The sequence below is a fragment of the Paroedura picta genome, chromosome 11 (assembly GCF_049243985.1).
Source record: "Paroedura picta isolate Pp20150507F chromosome 11, Ppicta_v3.0, whole genome shotgun sequence".
Lineage (NCBI taxonomy): Eukaryota > Metazoa > Chordata > Lepidosauria > Squamata > Gekkonidae > Paroedura > Paroedura picta.
Window position 1 is genome coordinate 3,090,029 of NC_135379.1, and position 18,116 is coordinate 3,108,144.

At 50.7% G+C, this 18,116-nt stretch overlaps 1 protein-coding gene across 1 annotated transcript in view; it reads right to left on the reverse strand.

Annotated features, from left to right (window-relative positions):
- VIPR1 (vasoactive intestinal peptide receptor 1) overlaps positions 1-18,116 on the reverse strand; it is a 61,160-nt gene that overhangs the window by 41,051 nt on the left and 1,993 nt on the right. The window contains exon 2 of the mRNA XM_077303613.1: positions 2,813-2,909. Within this exon, the coding sequence (XP_077159728.1) occupies positions 2,813-2,909 (97 nt within the window). The remainder of the gene's footprint in view (positions 1-2,812; positions 2,910-18,116) is intronic.

Consider the following 18,116-nt stretch of genomic DNA (forward strand, 5'->3'; position numbering starts at 1 on the left):
CTGGCAGGGGCTCATGGGAATTGTAGTCCATGGACATCTGGAGGGCTGCAATTTGACTACCCCTGCTCTCCAACATCCCCAGCTGACTGAGCCGAGCTTGCTCAACATGAAACCAGGCAAGCAGGCTGGTTTCATAGACTCAGCCGCTTCCTCTTCTCTCCACGACACACGTCCACCTACAGTTATCCGATCCAGATGGGAAACTTCTTGGAGATTTTTGGGGGAGGGTGTGGAGCCTTGGGTGGGAGAGACCTCAGAGACCACCGTTCAAAGCCCCCTTTCTCCTCTGGGAGCTGGTCTCCGGCACTTGGAGGTGGTTTGTAACTCTGGAGGCCGACAGCCAACGCTCGCCAAAACGGCAGAGGGGTTTTTCTCCGCTTGGCTTCCTAGCCACGCTCCTAATCTCCAACCAAAGCCTCCCTCTCCGGCCAACTGCTACGCCCAGAGAGCTGTTTTAAGCCCGTCGGTGTTCTCAGGAGGCCGGGCGAAGCGGCTGGCACAGGGCATCTGTGCCCTTCCCAGCCCGCTGTTTAGATATATTCAAGTTAACGGCCAGAGGGCTGCTGGGCCAGTGACATCAGGAGGGTCTGCAATGCTGGCAAATATACAGCATTAAACTGACCGGGCGTAAGTCCCTGTTCTTCACTCCACTCTCCTGTTCTGCAGCCACTGAGAACCAAGAGATAAAAGGCCACAGAGTGACGTGCTAGGAACTCTCTCTCTCTGGCCTTGGCCATGCAGATGCAGGCACATCTGTAGAGTGCCGACCCTCCGTGACATCCTGCCTAAGCTCCGCTCACCCCAGGCACTGTCCTCAAAATCACCAGGCAATTGCTGAGGTCGAGGGTGGGGCTGAACAACCTTTTTTTGGAACACACGGAGCAGTGGGGCCAAAGGCACCCAAAATGTAAGGAGTAAAGGGCAAAATGTGATCTTCTAAAATTCATTCCTAATCCGGAAAATCACATTCACTTGCTGTGCTCAGCTGCTTGGGGAGGAGATGGCGCGGGTGCTAGCCAATAGATGCCTTCCACAGATCGCTTTCCCCCAGTTCAAGCCCCCTGAACAGGTTCCCCCCTCCCACCCAGGACTGCTACAAGGGTAGGGTTGCCAACTCCAGTTTGGGAAATCCATGGAGGTTTGGGGGTGGAGCTCGGGAGGGCAGAGTTTGGGAAGGGAAAAAACCTCAGCAGGGTATACATCCACAGAAAAGGATCCCTGTCGCCAGAAGAGCTGTTGTAAATTACTTGGAAACTGGCAGCCCTGCGCTGGGCAGGAATAAATGTGTTGGTCCAGAGAGGGTCAACTCGACAGTGTGACACCCTGCCGAGGCCTCCCCCCGCCCCCCCCGACATCACACTCCCCGGCTCTAGCTTAAAAAACCTCCAAGGATTTCCCAATCCAGAGTCAGCAATGCCTAACTCCTCCCAAGCAAGGGTGTCAGCTAGCCTAACCCTTCTCCATCATAAAATCAGAGTCCAGGAGCACCTTGAAGACCAACCAAGATTTATTCAAGGCGTGAGCTTTCGAGTGCTTGCACTCGAAAGCTCACGCCTTGATTAAATCTTGGTTGGTCTTCAAGGTGCTCCTGGACTCTGGTTTTGTTGTGCTACTTCAGACCCACACGGCGACCCATTTGAATCCACCTCCATCAGTGTGTTTCGCAATCCCCCCCCAACTAAACTTTCAAAGACTGGCTGGTAACAGCTATTTCAGTGTAGCAAGAAAGAACAGGGGAGGGGGGGGGCAGGAATTTGCTCAGGAGAGGAGAAGGAGCATATGGTCCCAGTGCCAACCCCTTGTTTGCAAAGCATGGCTTGCAGGCGGCGACAATCCCACCGGGACCGGATCTCCTGGGCAGGTACATGATGGACCCTGGCAGAGAAGCAAAACAAATGGCCTGGCAAACACAGAGGACGCCAGCCAATCGGATTCTGTTTGCTCAGACCGTGTACAAGATCAGGGATGCTTCTCAAGCGTCCTTTCGTCACCTAAACGAGTTTGGCGAGTCCGAAGGGGCACATGGGGAAGACTGGTTAAACATATCTGCCAAAGCTAATGTTACATAAAGCGTACGGGGATGGCACCTGGGCCCACATGTCACAACTTCCTGTGGGGAGGGTAGCTGGGCCAAGAGCCAGGAAGCCATCACGTTCTCCTTTTCCAGCACATGTGGCCATCCTGGAGGATTTTTTAAAGAGTAATTGGTGACAGCATTGGCAATTCATGGAGAAACCTGACAGATAAGTTAGTCCTCTCTAGGAATAGTTGGAAACTCTTATGATCAAAACCACAGAGATTTCAATGATTCCTAGAGTGGGCTGATGTGCCTTTAAGGGAAACTTCCTAGAAGGGTGTGATGTAATTTCTGGGCTTTCGCAGAAGTGATGTCATCACCAGGTCTACACCCCCAGGCTCTCACGGCAAGCCTACAAAGGGCCCATAAACAAAACATCAACTCACTAAGTCTTCGCTCTTATGACCCACCTCCGTCAGGACAAATTTACACACACAAAACCACAAATATACACATGCATATGAAACACTTTCTCAGTTCTTTGCCAAGAAGATGGTCCAGGATTTAAAGAGCCTTCCAAGCAAAGACACTAAATCTCTTTTCCCCAGAGACCATGTTTACACCAACATGAATATACAGCAAGAGGAAAATAGCTCCACAACACGACCGATGTTCAAAACTGACCCGGTAACCTTGGGATCTGGTTCGCGACAAGCAGATGGCCACAACAGATGCAGGCCAAGATTCAACTGCAGCGCATGAAAGCAACGGAGAAAGGGACCCCCCTCGCCTTACCTGCAGTCTGGTTGTCCAACGCCATGTATTCCAAACACTTATCCCGTTCTTTTTCGATGGCCGATATGATGGTGCATTCTGAAGGTATCCCCGACACCTACGGAAAAACCAGAGAGGTAAAGATGATGCTTTCCTTGAGGAGCAAGACTCTTGGAAAACGGCACATGGAGCTCTTTGGCTACCCAGTTTGGTGTGGTGGTTAAGAGATGCAGACTCTAATCTAAATATAATAAATAAATAAATACATTTGGAGAACCAGGTCTGATTCCTCAATCATCCACATAGTGTCTGTAGTTGGATAGATGGCCTCTATGATTCTACATCACACCGAACATTAGTCCCCAGGGTCTGCCCCCGAATCTCCAGGAATCTCCTAACCTTGAGTTGGCAACCCTATCCTCTGCTCCCCACCAGTGGCCCTGGACACCCTATCTGGGGTGCAGCCATAAATCATAGAATCACAGAGTTGGAAGGGACCTCCTGGGTCATCTAGTCCAACCCCCTGCACTTTGCAGGACTCTCACAACCCTCTCGCTCACCCACTGTCACCTGCTACCCACAGAGAATCAGCCTCTCTGTCAGATGGCTACCAAGCCTCTGTCTGAACAGACCAAACTCCCCCAAAGTTGATACTCCTGCCGTTCAAAGGCCGGCCCTTCTTCCCCGTTCCCGAAATTTCCAATATATTTATCAAAGGTTGCCGGGCGATGGCTTCGTTCAGCGTGAATGCCGTGCCTCTGGGGGAAAAGGAACTAACCGCGTCGTGTTGCCTTTCTTTACAAAACGAGGCCAGTATGTATTTGGGATGCTCTGCTAAGCCTCTGACTAGTAACTAGTCACCAGTGGGTCACAAGATGAGGTTTCTAGGTTTGCTCTCCAGACTAACAAAGAGGCTGGAAGGTTCTGAAGTGCCCCATGAGGGAGTCTTCTTCCATTTCATTATACACAAACATAGGAAGTGGCCGGCAGAGGCCCAATTGGCCCATTGTCCTGGAGGGCCAACCAAATGGAGCACGGAGACCAAAGACTTCCACTGCCTCCAAGTACTGGGAGCTAAAGAGCTGCTGCCTCTGAATAGGGAGGCTCTCATTATTCACTGCCTACAACCGTAGAATTGGAAATGGCCATGCGGGCCATCCAGACCCACCCCCTGCTCAGCACAGGGTCAGCCTCAAGCATCCAGGAGAAGGATCTGTCCTTCCACTGCTTGGAGAAGGCCAGTGAGGGGGAGCTCCCCACCTCCTGAGGAGCCCATCCCACTGCTCAACTAGACTCCTAGAATTCAAGAATCGGAAGGGGCCATGCAGGCCATCTAGTCCCACCCCCTGCTCAGTGCAGGATCAGCCTCAAGCATCCTAAAGCACCCAAGAAAAGTGTGCATCCAACCTTTGCTTGAAGAGTGCCAGTGAGGGGGAGCTCCCCACCTCCTTGGGCAGTCAATGCCATGGCTGAACTAGATCCATAGAATCCTAGAGTGGGAAGGGTCCCTAGAGGCCATCCAGTCCAATCCCCTACTCAATACAGGATGAGCATCAAACATCTAAGTATCTGCCTAGCCACTGCTTGAAGACCACCATTGAAGGGGAGCTCCCCACCTCTTTGCACAGCCCATTCCACTGCTGAACTACTCTGACTGTGAAATCCCCCCCCCCAACACCCCACCGATTTCTAGCCAGTATAGTTCTACACCTAGTGTAAACCCACTACTGCAGGTCCTCTCCTCTCCTGCCAACGGGAACCTTTCCCTGCCCTCCTCCAAGGGACAACCTTTCAAACAGTTAGAGAGAGAGCTCCTGTCCCCTCTCAACCTCCTCTTCTCCAGGCTGAATGTCCCCACGTCCCTCTGCCTTTCCTCCTCGTAGCCCCTGAGAGGCCTGCTTCGTGAATCTAACTCACTTTTAAAGCCTTCCATGTTCGTGATCATCCCTACATCCAGCGGGCGTGACCTCTACAATTTAATTACTTGTTCTGTACATCAATAAAACAATTAGGCAAGGCAAAAATTGGAAGGGGGGGGGGAAACCAATCAGCGCTGAATGCAAGGGCACCACTAATCTAATCTGCTTGCCCCACAAAACCACAAACAGCTGAGTCAACAACATGAGATTTATCAGCAGGGCAATTGCAGCCCGGCGGAGAGAGAGAGAGATCGTAGGGGCCAAGGGCCGATGCTTTATGCCATTTCATTTCCTAATCCCAGCCAGAGAGAGAACACCATGTGCTCCTCCTTAGCAGCGACCATCAAGAAGATGGCTCTTCCTGGGGAGACCAAACATACCTCCTGAAACAAGGGAACCAACAACAGTCAATTTAGAACATCAGGGAGGTGGTGGGTTCTCCATCTTTGGAGGTTTTTAAACAGAGGCTGGAGAGCCATCTGTCAGAGAGGCTGATTCTGTGAAGGCTCAAGGGGGTGGCAGGTGACAGTGGATGAGCGAGAGGGTTAGAATCATAGAGTTGGAAGGGACCTCCTGGGTCATCTAGTCCAACCCCCTGCACTATGCAGGACCCTCACCACCCGTTAGGGTGGTGAGGGTCCTGCATGGTACAGGGGGTTGGACTAAATGACCCAGGAGGTCCCTTCCTACTGTATTATTCTATGATGTTTCTAGAGTATGTTTTCATGCGGGTCGTTTACCCAGTTAATGAATTGATCTAGTTTAGACCCAGCTACAAAAAACTACAAAAATGTCATCTAGAAACCATGTAGGGCCGGGGGCTTCATACAGCAGATTTCCTTCCGTTCGTGAGCCGTTCCCGAAGTGCCACGGGCATTTCAAACAGTGCAGCTTCCCCTACCCCCACCCTTTTTGCTGTGCAATCTTCCCCGGAACATCTTGTTTTGAACGGCACCACTGAGATGCCTTGATACCGAAATGCTATAGCGCGAAAATTAAAACGTTGGAGGGGAAGTCCACGGAAAATCACACAACGAAAAACCACGTGTGGGGAAAACATGCCCCTGTAGGAAGCACTAAGTGATTCAGAAGCCCAACGAAGGGGTAGAAAGCAGAGGAAAGCCATCCCGCCCCCCCCCCCCCCCCAGAAAAGCAGCTCAACCACACTTTGCTAACCCGAGGCATGAGGGTTTGCATGGGCAGGTAAATAAATTCCGCTAGCAGCCGGTTGCTAAAACGGGTCGGTCCGAAACGAGAGAAGAAAATCCATTTGCAACCAGTTACTAGAACGGAATGCAAAGGCCGTTTGAAAACAGCCAGAGGGAATCAAGGCAATCACAGGGCCCGAGATTCAATAAACAACGAAATAGGATTTGGGCATTAGAACCAAGCAGAGATCTAACAAACAGCACCAAAGCAAAGGGTAACGGTTAGCACAACGCTTTAAGTAATGCGAGATCACACAGGAAGCTCCGACATGTAGCACACCATGCACAGTGAAATAATTCCTCGGAGTCACTTTGCGAGCCATTTAATACGGTGCAACTCGATTTCTTGCGTAGAAAAACCCTTTAGAATAATTCAGTTTAACATAGTTTGTGGAAAGCCAGGAGAGGGGGGGGGACTTCCTGACCTCCTCTGGCTGGCCGTTCCACAAGCTGGGGGCCTCTACGGAGAATGCACGCATACAGGCAGTCCCCGATTCTGCTCCCTGGAAGCTTGGCACCTCCAGAAGACCTTGCACCAAGGAGCAAAGCTACACTGGTCAAACTTACCAAGCAGTCTTCCTGGAACCCTGGATCTTCAATCACAGAATGCAGTGGTTCCAGGGAGCAGTCACTGAGCCCCAATACCAGGGGTAGTCAAAACCTGTGGCCCTTCAGATGTCCATGGACTACAATTCCCAGGAGCCCCTTCGCTGGCAGGGGCTCCTGGGAATTGTAGTCCATGGACATCTGGAGGGCCACAGTTTGACTACCCCTGCCCCATACCATCCCAGGAAACATGCTGTCCTTTTAGGATGTCGATTCTTATAGTAGGAGTCTCCAAGACAGTCTCGGTCAGTCTCCTCCTGCCCCATATAGCTGGATTGTGAAAGATCTGCTGGGTGCATGATTCACCCGCCTATGAGGGGAGTCCTACAGGGGGCATCAGTCGAGAGGTATATTTAACATAGTTGAATCGGGAACTTCCTGGCATTTTTCAAATAATCTCCTGCAGATTGGCTCTGTTGGGGACTTCCTGCTCCTTCGAGCACACTTCCTCCCTGATTGCCTTCAGATGAAGAAGAACAGCTACTCAGTTAGACTGCTAGGATTCTCTCTCTCTCTCTCTCTCTCTTGCATATTTAAACTCTGCCAACAAATATTTCTGTTTATTTGAAAGGAAAGGTCTGGAGATTTTCTGAAACCGCAGCTTTCCAGTCGAGCTGGCCCAGAGCTTCGGGTGGTACAGGAAGCTCGCATTAAGCACACAAACTCTATTGTTGGAATCCAAGTCTCATCTCTAGTTGGTTGAGAGAGATTTATTTTAGAGCTTCCAGGAATGGTTTTGACCTGGTCAGATTACTGGCAGAGGTAGTGTTTGGCAAGGAAGCTGTTGAAACTCCAGCGGCAATTAAGGAAAGTTAACGGAGACTCTTACAGAGATGAGGCTTAGCCTAGTGCTTCTTTGGCTACCAGATTGTTTCTATTTGAAAATAGACTGGAAACATGGCAGATCTCAAGATCGCGGCAGGAAGTTGGACAAACATCTGGAGCAGACGTCCATGGGTGGGTTAGCCAAAAGGTAAAGATGGAACAGTGCCTGGGGAGATGATGCTCTAACGCAGGGGTAGTCAAACCTGTGGCCCTCCAGATGTTCATGGACTACAATTCCCATGAGCCCCTGCCAGCAATCGCTGGCAGGGGCTCATGGGAATTGTAGTCCATGAACATCTGGAGGGCCACAGGTTTGACTACCCCTGCTCTAACTTCTTGGTACTTGTGGGAGCAACAGCGGGAGGGGCCTTCTGGAGTGCTGGCCCCGCTGGTGGACCTCTGGATGGCCCCTGGGTTTTAGCCTCTGTGTGACACAGAGCGTTGGACTGGATCCAACAAGGCCTCTCTTATGTTCTTGGGTTGGCTGTGCTTGGGGGGCAATTCCTGAACTGTCACCCTCCTTAAGCAGATGCATCTACAGATAGATTTCACGTGGTCTTGGTTTCCCTCTCTAATAGCCCCCAGTCAAAATTTAGATTGTGTCTCGGAACGGGGACTTGGCTTTCGTACATAGGCTCTCCCTAACAAGTGTGACATTAGTTAAATCAGTCAGAATAATGGGCTGGATCAGGACTACATTTTCCATTCAGGAAAGTTACTTCTGGCCGAGGGATTTTTTCGCCTCTCCTTTCTGGCTGCGGCCCTCTCCTTTGGCAGCTCCGGGCAGCAAGGAAACCTTTTTTTTTCTTGGGGGGGGGGGTCATCAGCTGCTGGCAGAACAGTTCTGTGCCACGATGGAAGTCAATTCCATAAATAGAAACCAAACCCCAGATGCAAATAAGTGTTTTAAGATCTAAGCTGACAAGTGTTTCTGAGCATTTGCAGCTTTGTTTCTGCATTTCAATAAAAACTTCTTGACTCAGGACGTAACAACATTTTGGAGAATTCAACAGTTCTGTTTGAGTCCATGAATGCCTCTGAGATCCACAAAAGTTTCGAGGCTCCACGAAGCCTTAATTTGTCTCAGAGTCATGCAAGGAAACATACGAAAAATTTTCTATAGAATCGCCGAGGATCGGACACGACTGAACGGATAATATCACCATGCAAGGGAGGGAGATTTGGCTTCACTCTTCAACATTCACTCCCCTGGTTTTTGACAAAGGGAGCTTGGACTCCCAAAGGCTCAGACCCCTAAAAACCTCTCTCCCGCTTTCTCCGGAAAAGGAAGTTTAGCCTTCAAACAAGAGGGATTCATCCAGGGCTCAGTGGCAGATCTGCTTGGTGTGCTCAAGTTCCTACATTCAACCCCCAGCATTTGAAATTAAAAGGACCAGGTATGTAGATGACACAAAAGACCTTTGCCTATAACCCTGGAAAGCGGCTACTAGCCAGAGTTGTAGAAGGAGAAAAGTTGTTTTTTATACCCCGCTTTTCATTACCCTAAAGCAGGGATAGTCAAACGGCGGCCCTCCAGATGTCCATGGACTACAATTCCCATGAGCCCCTGCAAGCGAACGCTCAGAAAAGCCCTGCTGGGTCAGACCAGGGAGGGTCCATCCAGTCCAGCCTCCCATCTCACGAAAAAGATTTGGTTCTTATATGCTGCTTTACTCTACCCAAAGGAGTCTCCAAGCAACTGACCATTGCCTTCCCTTCCTCTCCCCACAACAGACACCCTTGAGGGAGGGGAGGTTGAGAGAGCCCTGAGATTATCGAAGAAGAAGAGTTGGTTCTTATATGCTGCTTTCCTCTATCTGGAGGAGTCTCAAAGCAGCTTTCAGTCACCTTCCCTTTCCTCTCCCCACAACAGACACCCTGCGAGGGAGATGAGGCTGAAAGAGCTGTGAGAGAACTGCTCCGTGGGAACAGCTTCTATCAGGACTGTAACTAGCCCAAGGCCATCCAGCTGGCTGCATGCAGAAAAGCTGGGAATCCAACCTGGCGCACCAGATTTGAAGCTCCTACTCTTAACCACTACACCATGTGGACTCCTTTTTTTTGTCCTGCTAAATTTATTGCATTAAAAAAACAGTTACATAAGATAACCATTAGGTAACTCTTCTGTATGCTGTAGACGTAAGCATGCAACATCTTTACAGGGATGTCTTTATTGCAGGCATGGCAAAGCTCCTGCCACACAACGGCCAATAAGATCCCGTTGGCTTACAAACCACCAACTTCCTTATCCTAATTTATTTACCTGCATCAACAGGTATGCCTCCACCTTCCCTTCACGGCTGTTTGTTCAGTCGCCGCAAGCCCAGGCAGATGACAGGGGCCAGGAACGCAAACACACGGCCACAACCCGATCGGGTTCCTGCACGGAGCTGCCAATCACGTTGCCATGCAGGCAAGCCTCCCAACTCCTTCCCCACCCCGGACTTCAGAAGCGACGGGCAAAGAGAAGCCGGCCCATCGACCCCAGTCTGATTTCATAAACGGCAGGAAATGATGCTCAGTAAGACTCACGTCCACACAGCAAGCTCAGTAAAGGACATTGAGGGATTTGCCGTTCCCACATGATGCTGGGGTGCAAAAGAGATTTTTGATTTTCGAAGAGCCAGGAGCTGGCTGGAGAGAGTTCTGGACTTCCCTTTGGTAGTGTTAGGCCTGCAGATACGTAAAGCTGCTGTGGAGAGATTCACTACCCACCATTTTTATCCTGCTTTCCAGCAAGGAAGCTCACTCCTTTTTTAACTTCATGACAGCCCTGGAAGGTAGGCTCCATTGAGATTTGGGGTGGAGCCTGGGGGATGGTAGGGTTTGAAGGAAAGTTGGGTATCAAGTCATTGATTCCAGAAGAAGAGGAGGAGGTTTTTCTACCCTGCTTTTGTCTACCCAAAGGAGTAGAGGCTTCCATTCGCCTTCGCCTTCCTCTCCCCACAACAGACACCCTGGGAGGCAGGTGGGGCTGAGAGAGCCCTGAGAGAACTGTAATTGAACTCCCTCAGTTCTGATACCTCACAAGGTGACTGTTGCAGGGAGAGGGAAGGAAAGGCGCTTTTGAGACTCCTTAAGGTAGAGCAAAACAGGGAAGAAAAACCTCCTCCTCTTCTGGAATCAATGACTTGATTCCCAAACTGAGCTCTTTCTTCAAACCCTCCTGCCCCACAGGCTCCACCCCCAAAACCTCCAGGAATTTCCTAAACCAGCGTTGGCAACATCGGCTCCAGAGGCCAAGGGCCACGCACGATCCCACGTGAATTTCCCACGTTTCAAGAATTTGAAGCTAAGCAACGAGTTACTCCAAGCCAAAAACCGGGACAACGTTCGCTTTGTTTCACCCCGAATGAGACGAAGGCGTGTCCATAAACTATCTAGTGATTTTGCCCTCCAGGATTTTTGCCATAAAATATGAGGTTGTAAAGCTCTGGCCGCCCTCTGAGGATTGTCACTTCGAGAGGAAGAAGGAACTGTAACTTTATGACCCTGGCGGTGGCAGAACACAAGGATGTGAAGGAGGGTGGTGACATTTTAAAGACCAGGAGATTAAGTGAGGTGTAACTTTCATGGATTACAGCTCAGATCTGTGACATTTGCCCCTGGTTAGCAGATCTATGAAATTGCCTTCTCCCCCACCCCCCTTAGCACAACCACAAACACGGTTTGCACAGGGATCTGCTTTCTCCTTAAGTCTCCATAATGAAAAGAGATAGAGGCTTGCTTTTAAAATCAAAGGAGAGCTGGGAATTCAGAGAATCTGAAACACAGACTGCCCAAAGAGGCTGACAACCGCCTTCCCTTCCTCTCCCCAAAACAAGCACCCTGTGAGGTAGGTGGGGATGAGAGACCTCCGACAGGACTGCTCTGAACTATCAGGGCAGCGATGAGCCCAAGTTCACCCAGCTGGTTGTGTGTGGGGGAGCGGGGAATCAAACCATTAAAACCCCATTAGAACAAATGTGGACACACATATACATATAGTAAACAGACGCCTAAAAAATCTTAATCACTATACCACTATACTCTCTAATTACAAAAAATACACAATTGCCCCAGTACCAATGGGTTGAAATTAATTCAAACGAATTTTCGGCTACACCTCCGGAAGAATTTCCTGACAATTAGAGCAGTTCCTCAGTGGAAGAGGCTTCCTCGGGAGGTGGTGGGATGTTTTTAAGCAGAGGCTGGAGAGCCATCTATTGGAGAGGCTGATCCTGTGAACTTAGTCAGATGCTGAGCAGGTGGGCAGAAGGGATTGTGTCAGTGCTTGGCTCTTGTGGCCCTTTCTTGCATGCCCAAGGAAATGCCAATTGACACTTTGGGGTCGGGAAGTAATCTTCCTCCAGGTTAGATTGGCCAGGGATTCTGGTTTGGGAGGAGCCTCATCTGGGCATGGAACTGGGGTCACTGTGGGTGGGCAGATAGTTGTGAATTTCCTGCATTCTGCAGAGGGTTGGACTAGATGACCCTGGAGCTCCCTTCCAACTCTATATGATTCTATAAATAATTAAAATTAGTCCACTTGAAAACTTGCTCCATCATTATTCCCAAAGAACCTGGGATCGAATAGGTTTAAGACTCGAATGACCTACAGAGGCTGAGACGGAGGGATTGCCCTACTGCAGGGTTTACAAAGACAACAAACCCACACTTGAAAGGAAGAAAGGGACCGTGGCTTTCCCAGGCTCTTGTCAACCTACCGCTGTTCCTCTGACATCGTTATCTGCCTTTTCTATCCAAGCAATCTTACTTCGAAAACAAGAGGAGGTTTCGAGGGAAGAGAAAAAAAGACCGTTCCAGCAAGTCGTGGGGGGAGGATTTCCATCTGACGCCTCTCATAAATATTTAGGAGGGGGATTATGTTTTATTCAACCAATATGTTGCTCAACACACACCGAGGGAGCTTGCAAAAGAAAGACGGGGCCAAAAAAAAAAATTACACATTCTCAAGTGCGTTTTCTCACCGTCCTTCCCGTCGAATTTGTTCCCAGCCTGGCTCTCAATGTTTAGTCCTTCTTAAAAATTGGCAAGTGCTTGATGTACAGCTCGGTGGAGTGGTTAAGAGCTGCGACTTCTAATCTGGTGAGCCGGGTTTGATTCCCCGCTCCTCCAACATGCAGCCAGTTCGGTGACCTTGGGCTGGTGACAGGCCTGATAGAGCAGTTCCCTCATAGCTCTCTCAGCCTCACCTACCTCACAGGGTGTCTGTTGTGGGGGGAGGAAAGGGAATGGGATTGTTCGTCTTGGCTACAACAGGGGTAGTCAACCTGTGGCCCTCCAGATGTTCATGGACTACAATTCCCATGAGCCCCTGCCAGCAATCGCTGGCAGGGGCTCATGGGAATTGTAGTCCATGAACATCTGGAGGGCCACAGGTTGACTACCCCTGGGCTACAATACCTCCAATCACACAGGATGGACTTCACCTGCTTCCTGCAGCGAACAAGGGGAAGGGCAGAGGCTGCAGTTCAGAGTCAGGACCTCCGCTTGGCATGCAGAAGTCTGTCTGCCCACCCAGTGAATCCAGAGGTTTTCCCTTCTTGCTCTGCTGACAGGAGCGTCTGGAAACCATTCTGCACCCCTAAATAGGTTACATTATGGACCCTCAGCATTTGGTGGGGGGCATTCGATGACATTCCCACCGTCAAAAGCTCCTTCTTGCCCGAGTTGCCTCCGGCGGACGATTTAATCACGCGGGGGATGGAAACGAGGCCAAAAATAATGGGGCTTCCGTGGCCGGGTACCTGTGAGTTTTGCCAACTGTACAATTTGGGGCACCCGTAAGACGACATGTTCTATTTGGCTTTCGGTTGTCAGGGGGGATTCATGGGGTTGTAATTCCACCGGCAAGAGGCACGATGATGCTTTAACAGTCAATGTTGCGCTCCGGCTGAGGCCCGACGGAAATGTGGCTGGCAGTCAGGATGCTTTTCACGTCTTGAATGAAGCTCTCCCTGCCGTGGGTCCTTCCGGGGAGGGCTGTGAGGGCGGGGAAGAATTCCCTGGCTCCACGGAGAAGAGGCTTCACTGTGGCTCCCGTTTAAGCAGCGTTGTGCCTTCAGAGGAGGGGCCACTACGGCAAACAGGGACCCATGATCAAGCCAGAGGAGCAAAGAAGGGGTGCTCCTAATGCGCTGGCCTGTCACCGCCCCCCCCTCCTCGGGATATGGCCACCCATCCAGTTAGCTGTTTTCCTCACCTCTTAATAAACAAGCAATTTTCTCAACCAGGGAGTCACAGCCAGGTCCAAGCAGTGAGGGAAAGGAGCTTCAGTCTGAAAACTGGAAATACAAGACAGTCTAAAACAGGGGTAGTCAAATTGCAGTTCTCCAGATGTCCATGGACTACAATTCCCATGAGCCCCTGCCAGCAAATGCTGGCAGGGGCTCATGGGAATTGTAGTCCACGGACATCTGGAGGGTCGCAGTTTGACTACCCCCGGTCTAAAATGATGTGCACGATGTGATCTGAAATGCAGATGGGGTGGGTGGGGCACCTTCCTGGAAGCCCTCCCACTGTGCCCCCCCCCCTAAGCATCAAAAACACAGAGGATCCCTGCCCCAGAGAGTGTTCCCTCTATATCCCTCCCCTCCCCAAACTCTCCCTCAGGCTCCACCCCCAAAGCTCCAGGAATTTCCTAACCCAGAGTTGGCAACCTAACCTCTCACATTCCTCCCTGATTTCTCATTCCATGGATCTGTTGGTAAGATTTGGCGAAAGTCAACCCTCAGCGAAAAGAACCTCCACACTGTCCAGCTCCGTAACTTCCAACAGGTTTAATACACCAACTTGATGCTGTGCAGCCCAGCAGAATTGATGTTTAAACATTTCTGGGCCCCGCCGGCCTCATCAATCACGAACAAGACAGGCGGAGCAAAGAAAGCCCAGATCGTTCTGTCAGGTGACCGTCTCCATCTGCCCTCTGCCAACCAGTTATGGCTTCTTCCTTCCAACATGCCGGCAAACAGATTTGGGACAATTTTTTTGTCCTAATAGTTCAACAGCTCCGGACAAGAAACAGCCACCCGGAGCAGACAAGCGCTGGCACATCTTGAGTCCCGCAACGGCCAAGCCTCGCACAAAAACCGAGAACTCAGAGCTACACGAAAGCTAAGCCTAAAAATAAAGCCACTGCTGCAAAGAACCAACGGAGGGGCCGGCGGCCGACCGGCCGGCGGATCAGGCTTGCCGTACCGAGAATGACAGAAGATGATTGTTAGGTGTCTCGTGCTGGAGAAAGCAGGCTGCCAACTTTGCCCAAAGACAAAGGCTTTAAAAACAGGCAGAAATTCAACTGGCAAAGCTCCCAGGCAAGGCTCAGTAAAGATTCGCCTCTTCCGGTAGGGCTTTGTTCCCCAGCTGGTAGGAGCACAATGTCCTTCTCTGTAGAAGGGAGTAAAGTGTCTGGGGTAAAGAAAATATTTTGGAGAGGGGTGGGAAACAATTCAGGCACACTAGGTGGGGGGTAAAGGTCTATCCTCTCTGTTGCTCCAGTGAAAGGGGGCTAGAGAGCGAGCCAGGGGAAGCAACGCCAAATGGTTGGAGCTGGTTGGGGACGAGGCTTGGTTGGAACTGCCTTCTTTAAGAAATAAGATCGCGTGTGAACCTCCAAGGGTAGACAAACACTTATTTCTTCCCAGCAGCCAAATTATACACAATGGGAAGAACAAACTGCCCTAATTTTTTGGCTGGCCCTCTTTGCTCCTCCAGATCTCCAGCAGAGAGTTCCAGACGGTGTGAGCTCCCTTCTTCCACCCGCGTGCAGAAACGGCAGGAACAGAAAACCCGGTGATTCATTGCCTTGCCTTCCCCCCGCCATGCAGCCTACCATTCCACTCAAGAGTGCGTTTACATTCCTACGGAGAGGCATCATGTTCTCCCGGGAGACTGTTCCTCAGCACAAGACAGCACACGAACAAGCAGCCCTTCTGCCCTCAAAAATATGCTGCTTGTTACTCACAGTGCTTTACACCTCCCAGGGATGTAAATGGGTGCGTGGCGCAGTCTAGACAGGTGTCTCCAACAGGTGCCCATGGGCACCCCAGCACCCTTCCTCTCCCCCTTTCACGTGTTCCACGAAGTGAGTTGGGGCCGGATGGGGCTTGTGGTCCGGCACAGTTCCTGATTGGCGACCGAAGACCTGAGTAGCTGAGCAAAACTTTAATCATGTTTCTTTGGCAGCCATTGGTCCCACAACCTGAGTTTCCACTGCTGGGTACATGCGGTCAAATATATTGTAAAATATTTTGTTCGTTTTGAAAAGGCACCCTCTTAAACCAAGCTTCTAGCGCAGGGGTGGACAAACTGTGGCCCTCCAGATGTCCATGGACTACAATTCCCATGAGCCCCTGCCAGCATTCGCTGGCAGGGGCTCATGGGAATTGTAGTCCATGGACATCTGGAGGACCACAGGTTGACTACCCCTGTTCTAGCGGATATGTTGAAGAGTTACTGCCTTACATGCCTTGGTTGCAATCAACACTCTGTGTTAGAATCCCAGAGATGCCGACAGCCTCAAAAAGTTTGGGGACCCTTCCTTTTGAGGATTGCTCCATTCTGTGCCAATGAAAGAGGCTGGTCCCTAGTTTATAGTTGAGTCTATCAAGGGAGGAGGGGAAATGCTGCAGACCCCCTCCGGAGCTTCCATGGACCCCCGGGGGGGGGGTCTGCAGACCTCAGCTGGGAATCCTGGTATATTGTGGAGGTCTTTGACCAAGGATAATAAGTTTGACTACTACTAAAAACAGCAAACAACGAATTAGTATGCATAGTTTGGAAGAGGGACTCCTGGCTTTCTGTCTTCCACAAGATCTCTGGAGACACTTCCTATTTCTCAGGCTAGCCCAATGCGAGAGGGAGGGAGAAAGTAAATAAGAAGCAAATTGGAGAAAGGAACGGCTGGAACCAAAGTGACAGTCATGGCCCACAGGACACTGCACGCTGCAACTCAGGAGCCAAGCCTGATGGACAAAAGTTTGGACTCAACAAGACAAGCGAAGCTGGACTCACAGGTACACAGACATGGCTTGAAATTGCCACCGTCAATCAGCAGCTGCCGAGCAGCGTAAACGGAGAAGAGGAAAAAACAAACCTCGCTGCCTATGCTGTCCGAGTCATGCGGCTTTGCAGAAGGTTTAGCCAAATTCATGGGCTATCAACAGCTGTTAGCATCATAGGGCTTGAAGGGTCCCTAGAGGCCATCTAGTCCCACCCCCTATTCAATGCAGAGGCAGCCTCAAGCATCCAGGAGAAGGATCTGTCCAGCTGCTGCTTGAAGACTGCCAGTGAGGGGGAGCTCCCCACCTCCTTAGGCAGCCCCTTCCACTGCTGAACTACTCGGACTATGACTTTTTTCCACCCTGATATCATTCTACACGTAGTTTAAAAGCCATTGCTGCAGGTCCTCACCTCTGCTGCCAACAGGAACTGCTCCCTGCCCTCCTCTGACAACCTTGCAATTCCATAAAGACAGCCATCATGTCCCCCCTCAACCTTTTCTTCAGGCTGAATGTTCTCCCAAGTCCCTCTTCCTTCCCTCCTAGGGCTTGGTCCCCTGGCCCCGGATCATCCTCATCACTCTCCTCTACACCTGCTCCGGTCTGTCCACACCCATTTTGTAGCCACTGCACACGAGACTTCAGCTACGACTAATGGAACATCCACCTCCAGGGGCAGTTCACCTGTGAATACCAGCTGCTGCAGTCTCCTAGCAAAGAACTTCTCAGAGGCATTAGGCCAGGGGTAGTCAAACTGCGGCCCTCCAGATGTCCATGAACTACAATTCCCAGAAGCCCCTGCCAGCAAATGCTGGCAGGGGCTTCTGGGAATTGTAGTTCATGGACATCTGGAGGGCCGCAGTTTGACTACCCCTGCATTAGGCGGTCCATGGCCGGGGCCAGAATGACGGATGAGCTCCCTTTGGCTGGGTCTGTGAGGAATCATGTTCGTCTCTCCCATTACAACAGGCAAGCTTTCACCGCTGTCACAGACTCCAAGGGAGTAACGCGGCACGCACACTTGGCACAGAATTCCCAGCTCATAGAGGAACCTGGCCACACTTGCCAATTCTTGAAATTTCAAAGGCAACGGAGCACCAAAACATATATTCAGGGACGATCCGTCCCTGAACCAGCAGATGTGTTTGTCCTCTCCCTTAAAGCTCCTTCATCCAAGACTAACAGGATCCAACTCCCCACCCCCCAAGCCAGTAAACCCAGATTCAAGAGGTAGCTGTGTTGGTCTGAAGCAGCAGAATAAATTTTGGGTCCGGGGCACCTTTAAGACCACACAGTTTTACTCGAGGTATGAGCGTCTGTGTGCACACACACTGCCCCAGATGCAAAGTCATGCAGTGGAAAGAATCAGGCGTGAGAATAAATGAGAAGGCAGTGTAACAAAAAGGGTTAAGGGAATCCAGAGATAAATAAGAAAACGCAGCAATTTGGATTTGTGTGTTTTCACCTGAGACTGAAGTGCAGGGAAAGCATTTGGGGTTCAAGAAGCATCAGAGAGGAATGAGCAGATACATAACCCATTGCGGTCAACAGTTAGCAAACGAATCACGTTCAACTTAGCGGCATTCGCTTGGGAGCCAAAGAGGTCACGCAGACCCACCCTCCCCGACACCCTTTCCGACACCTCTCAACACAGCCCACTTTAGAGAAGAGGTTGAATGACCAAGGGTGCACCGTGGCCTGCATCCCAGGCAGGATCTGAACTCGCATCTCCTGTATCTAGCCAACTTTCTAACTCACATAACTA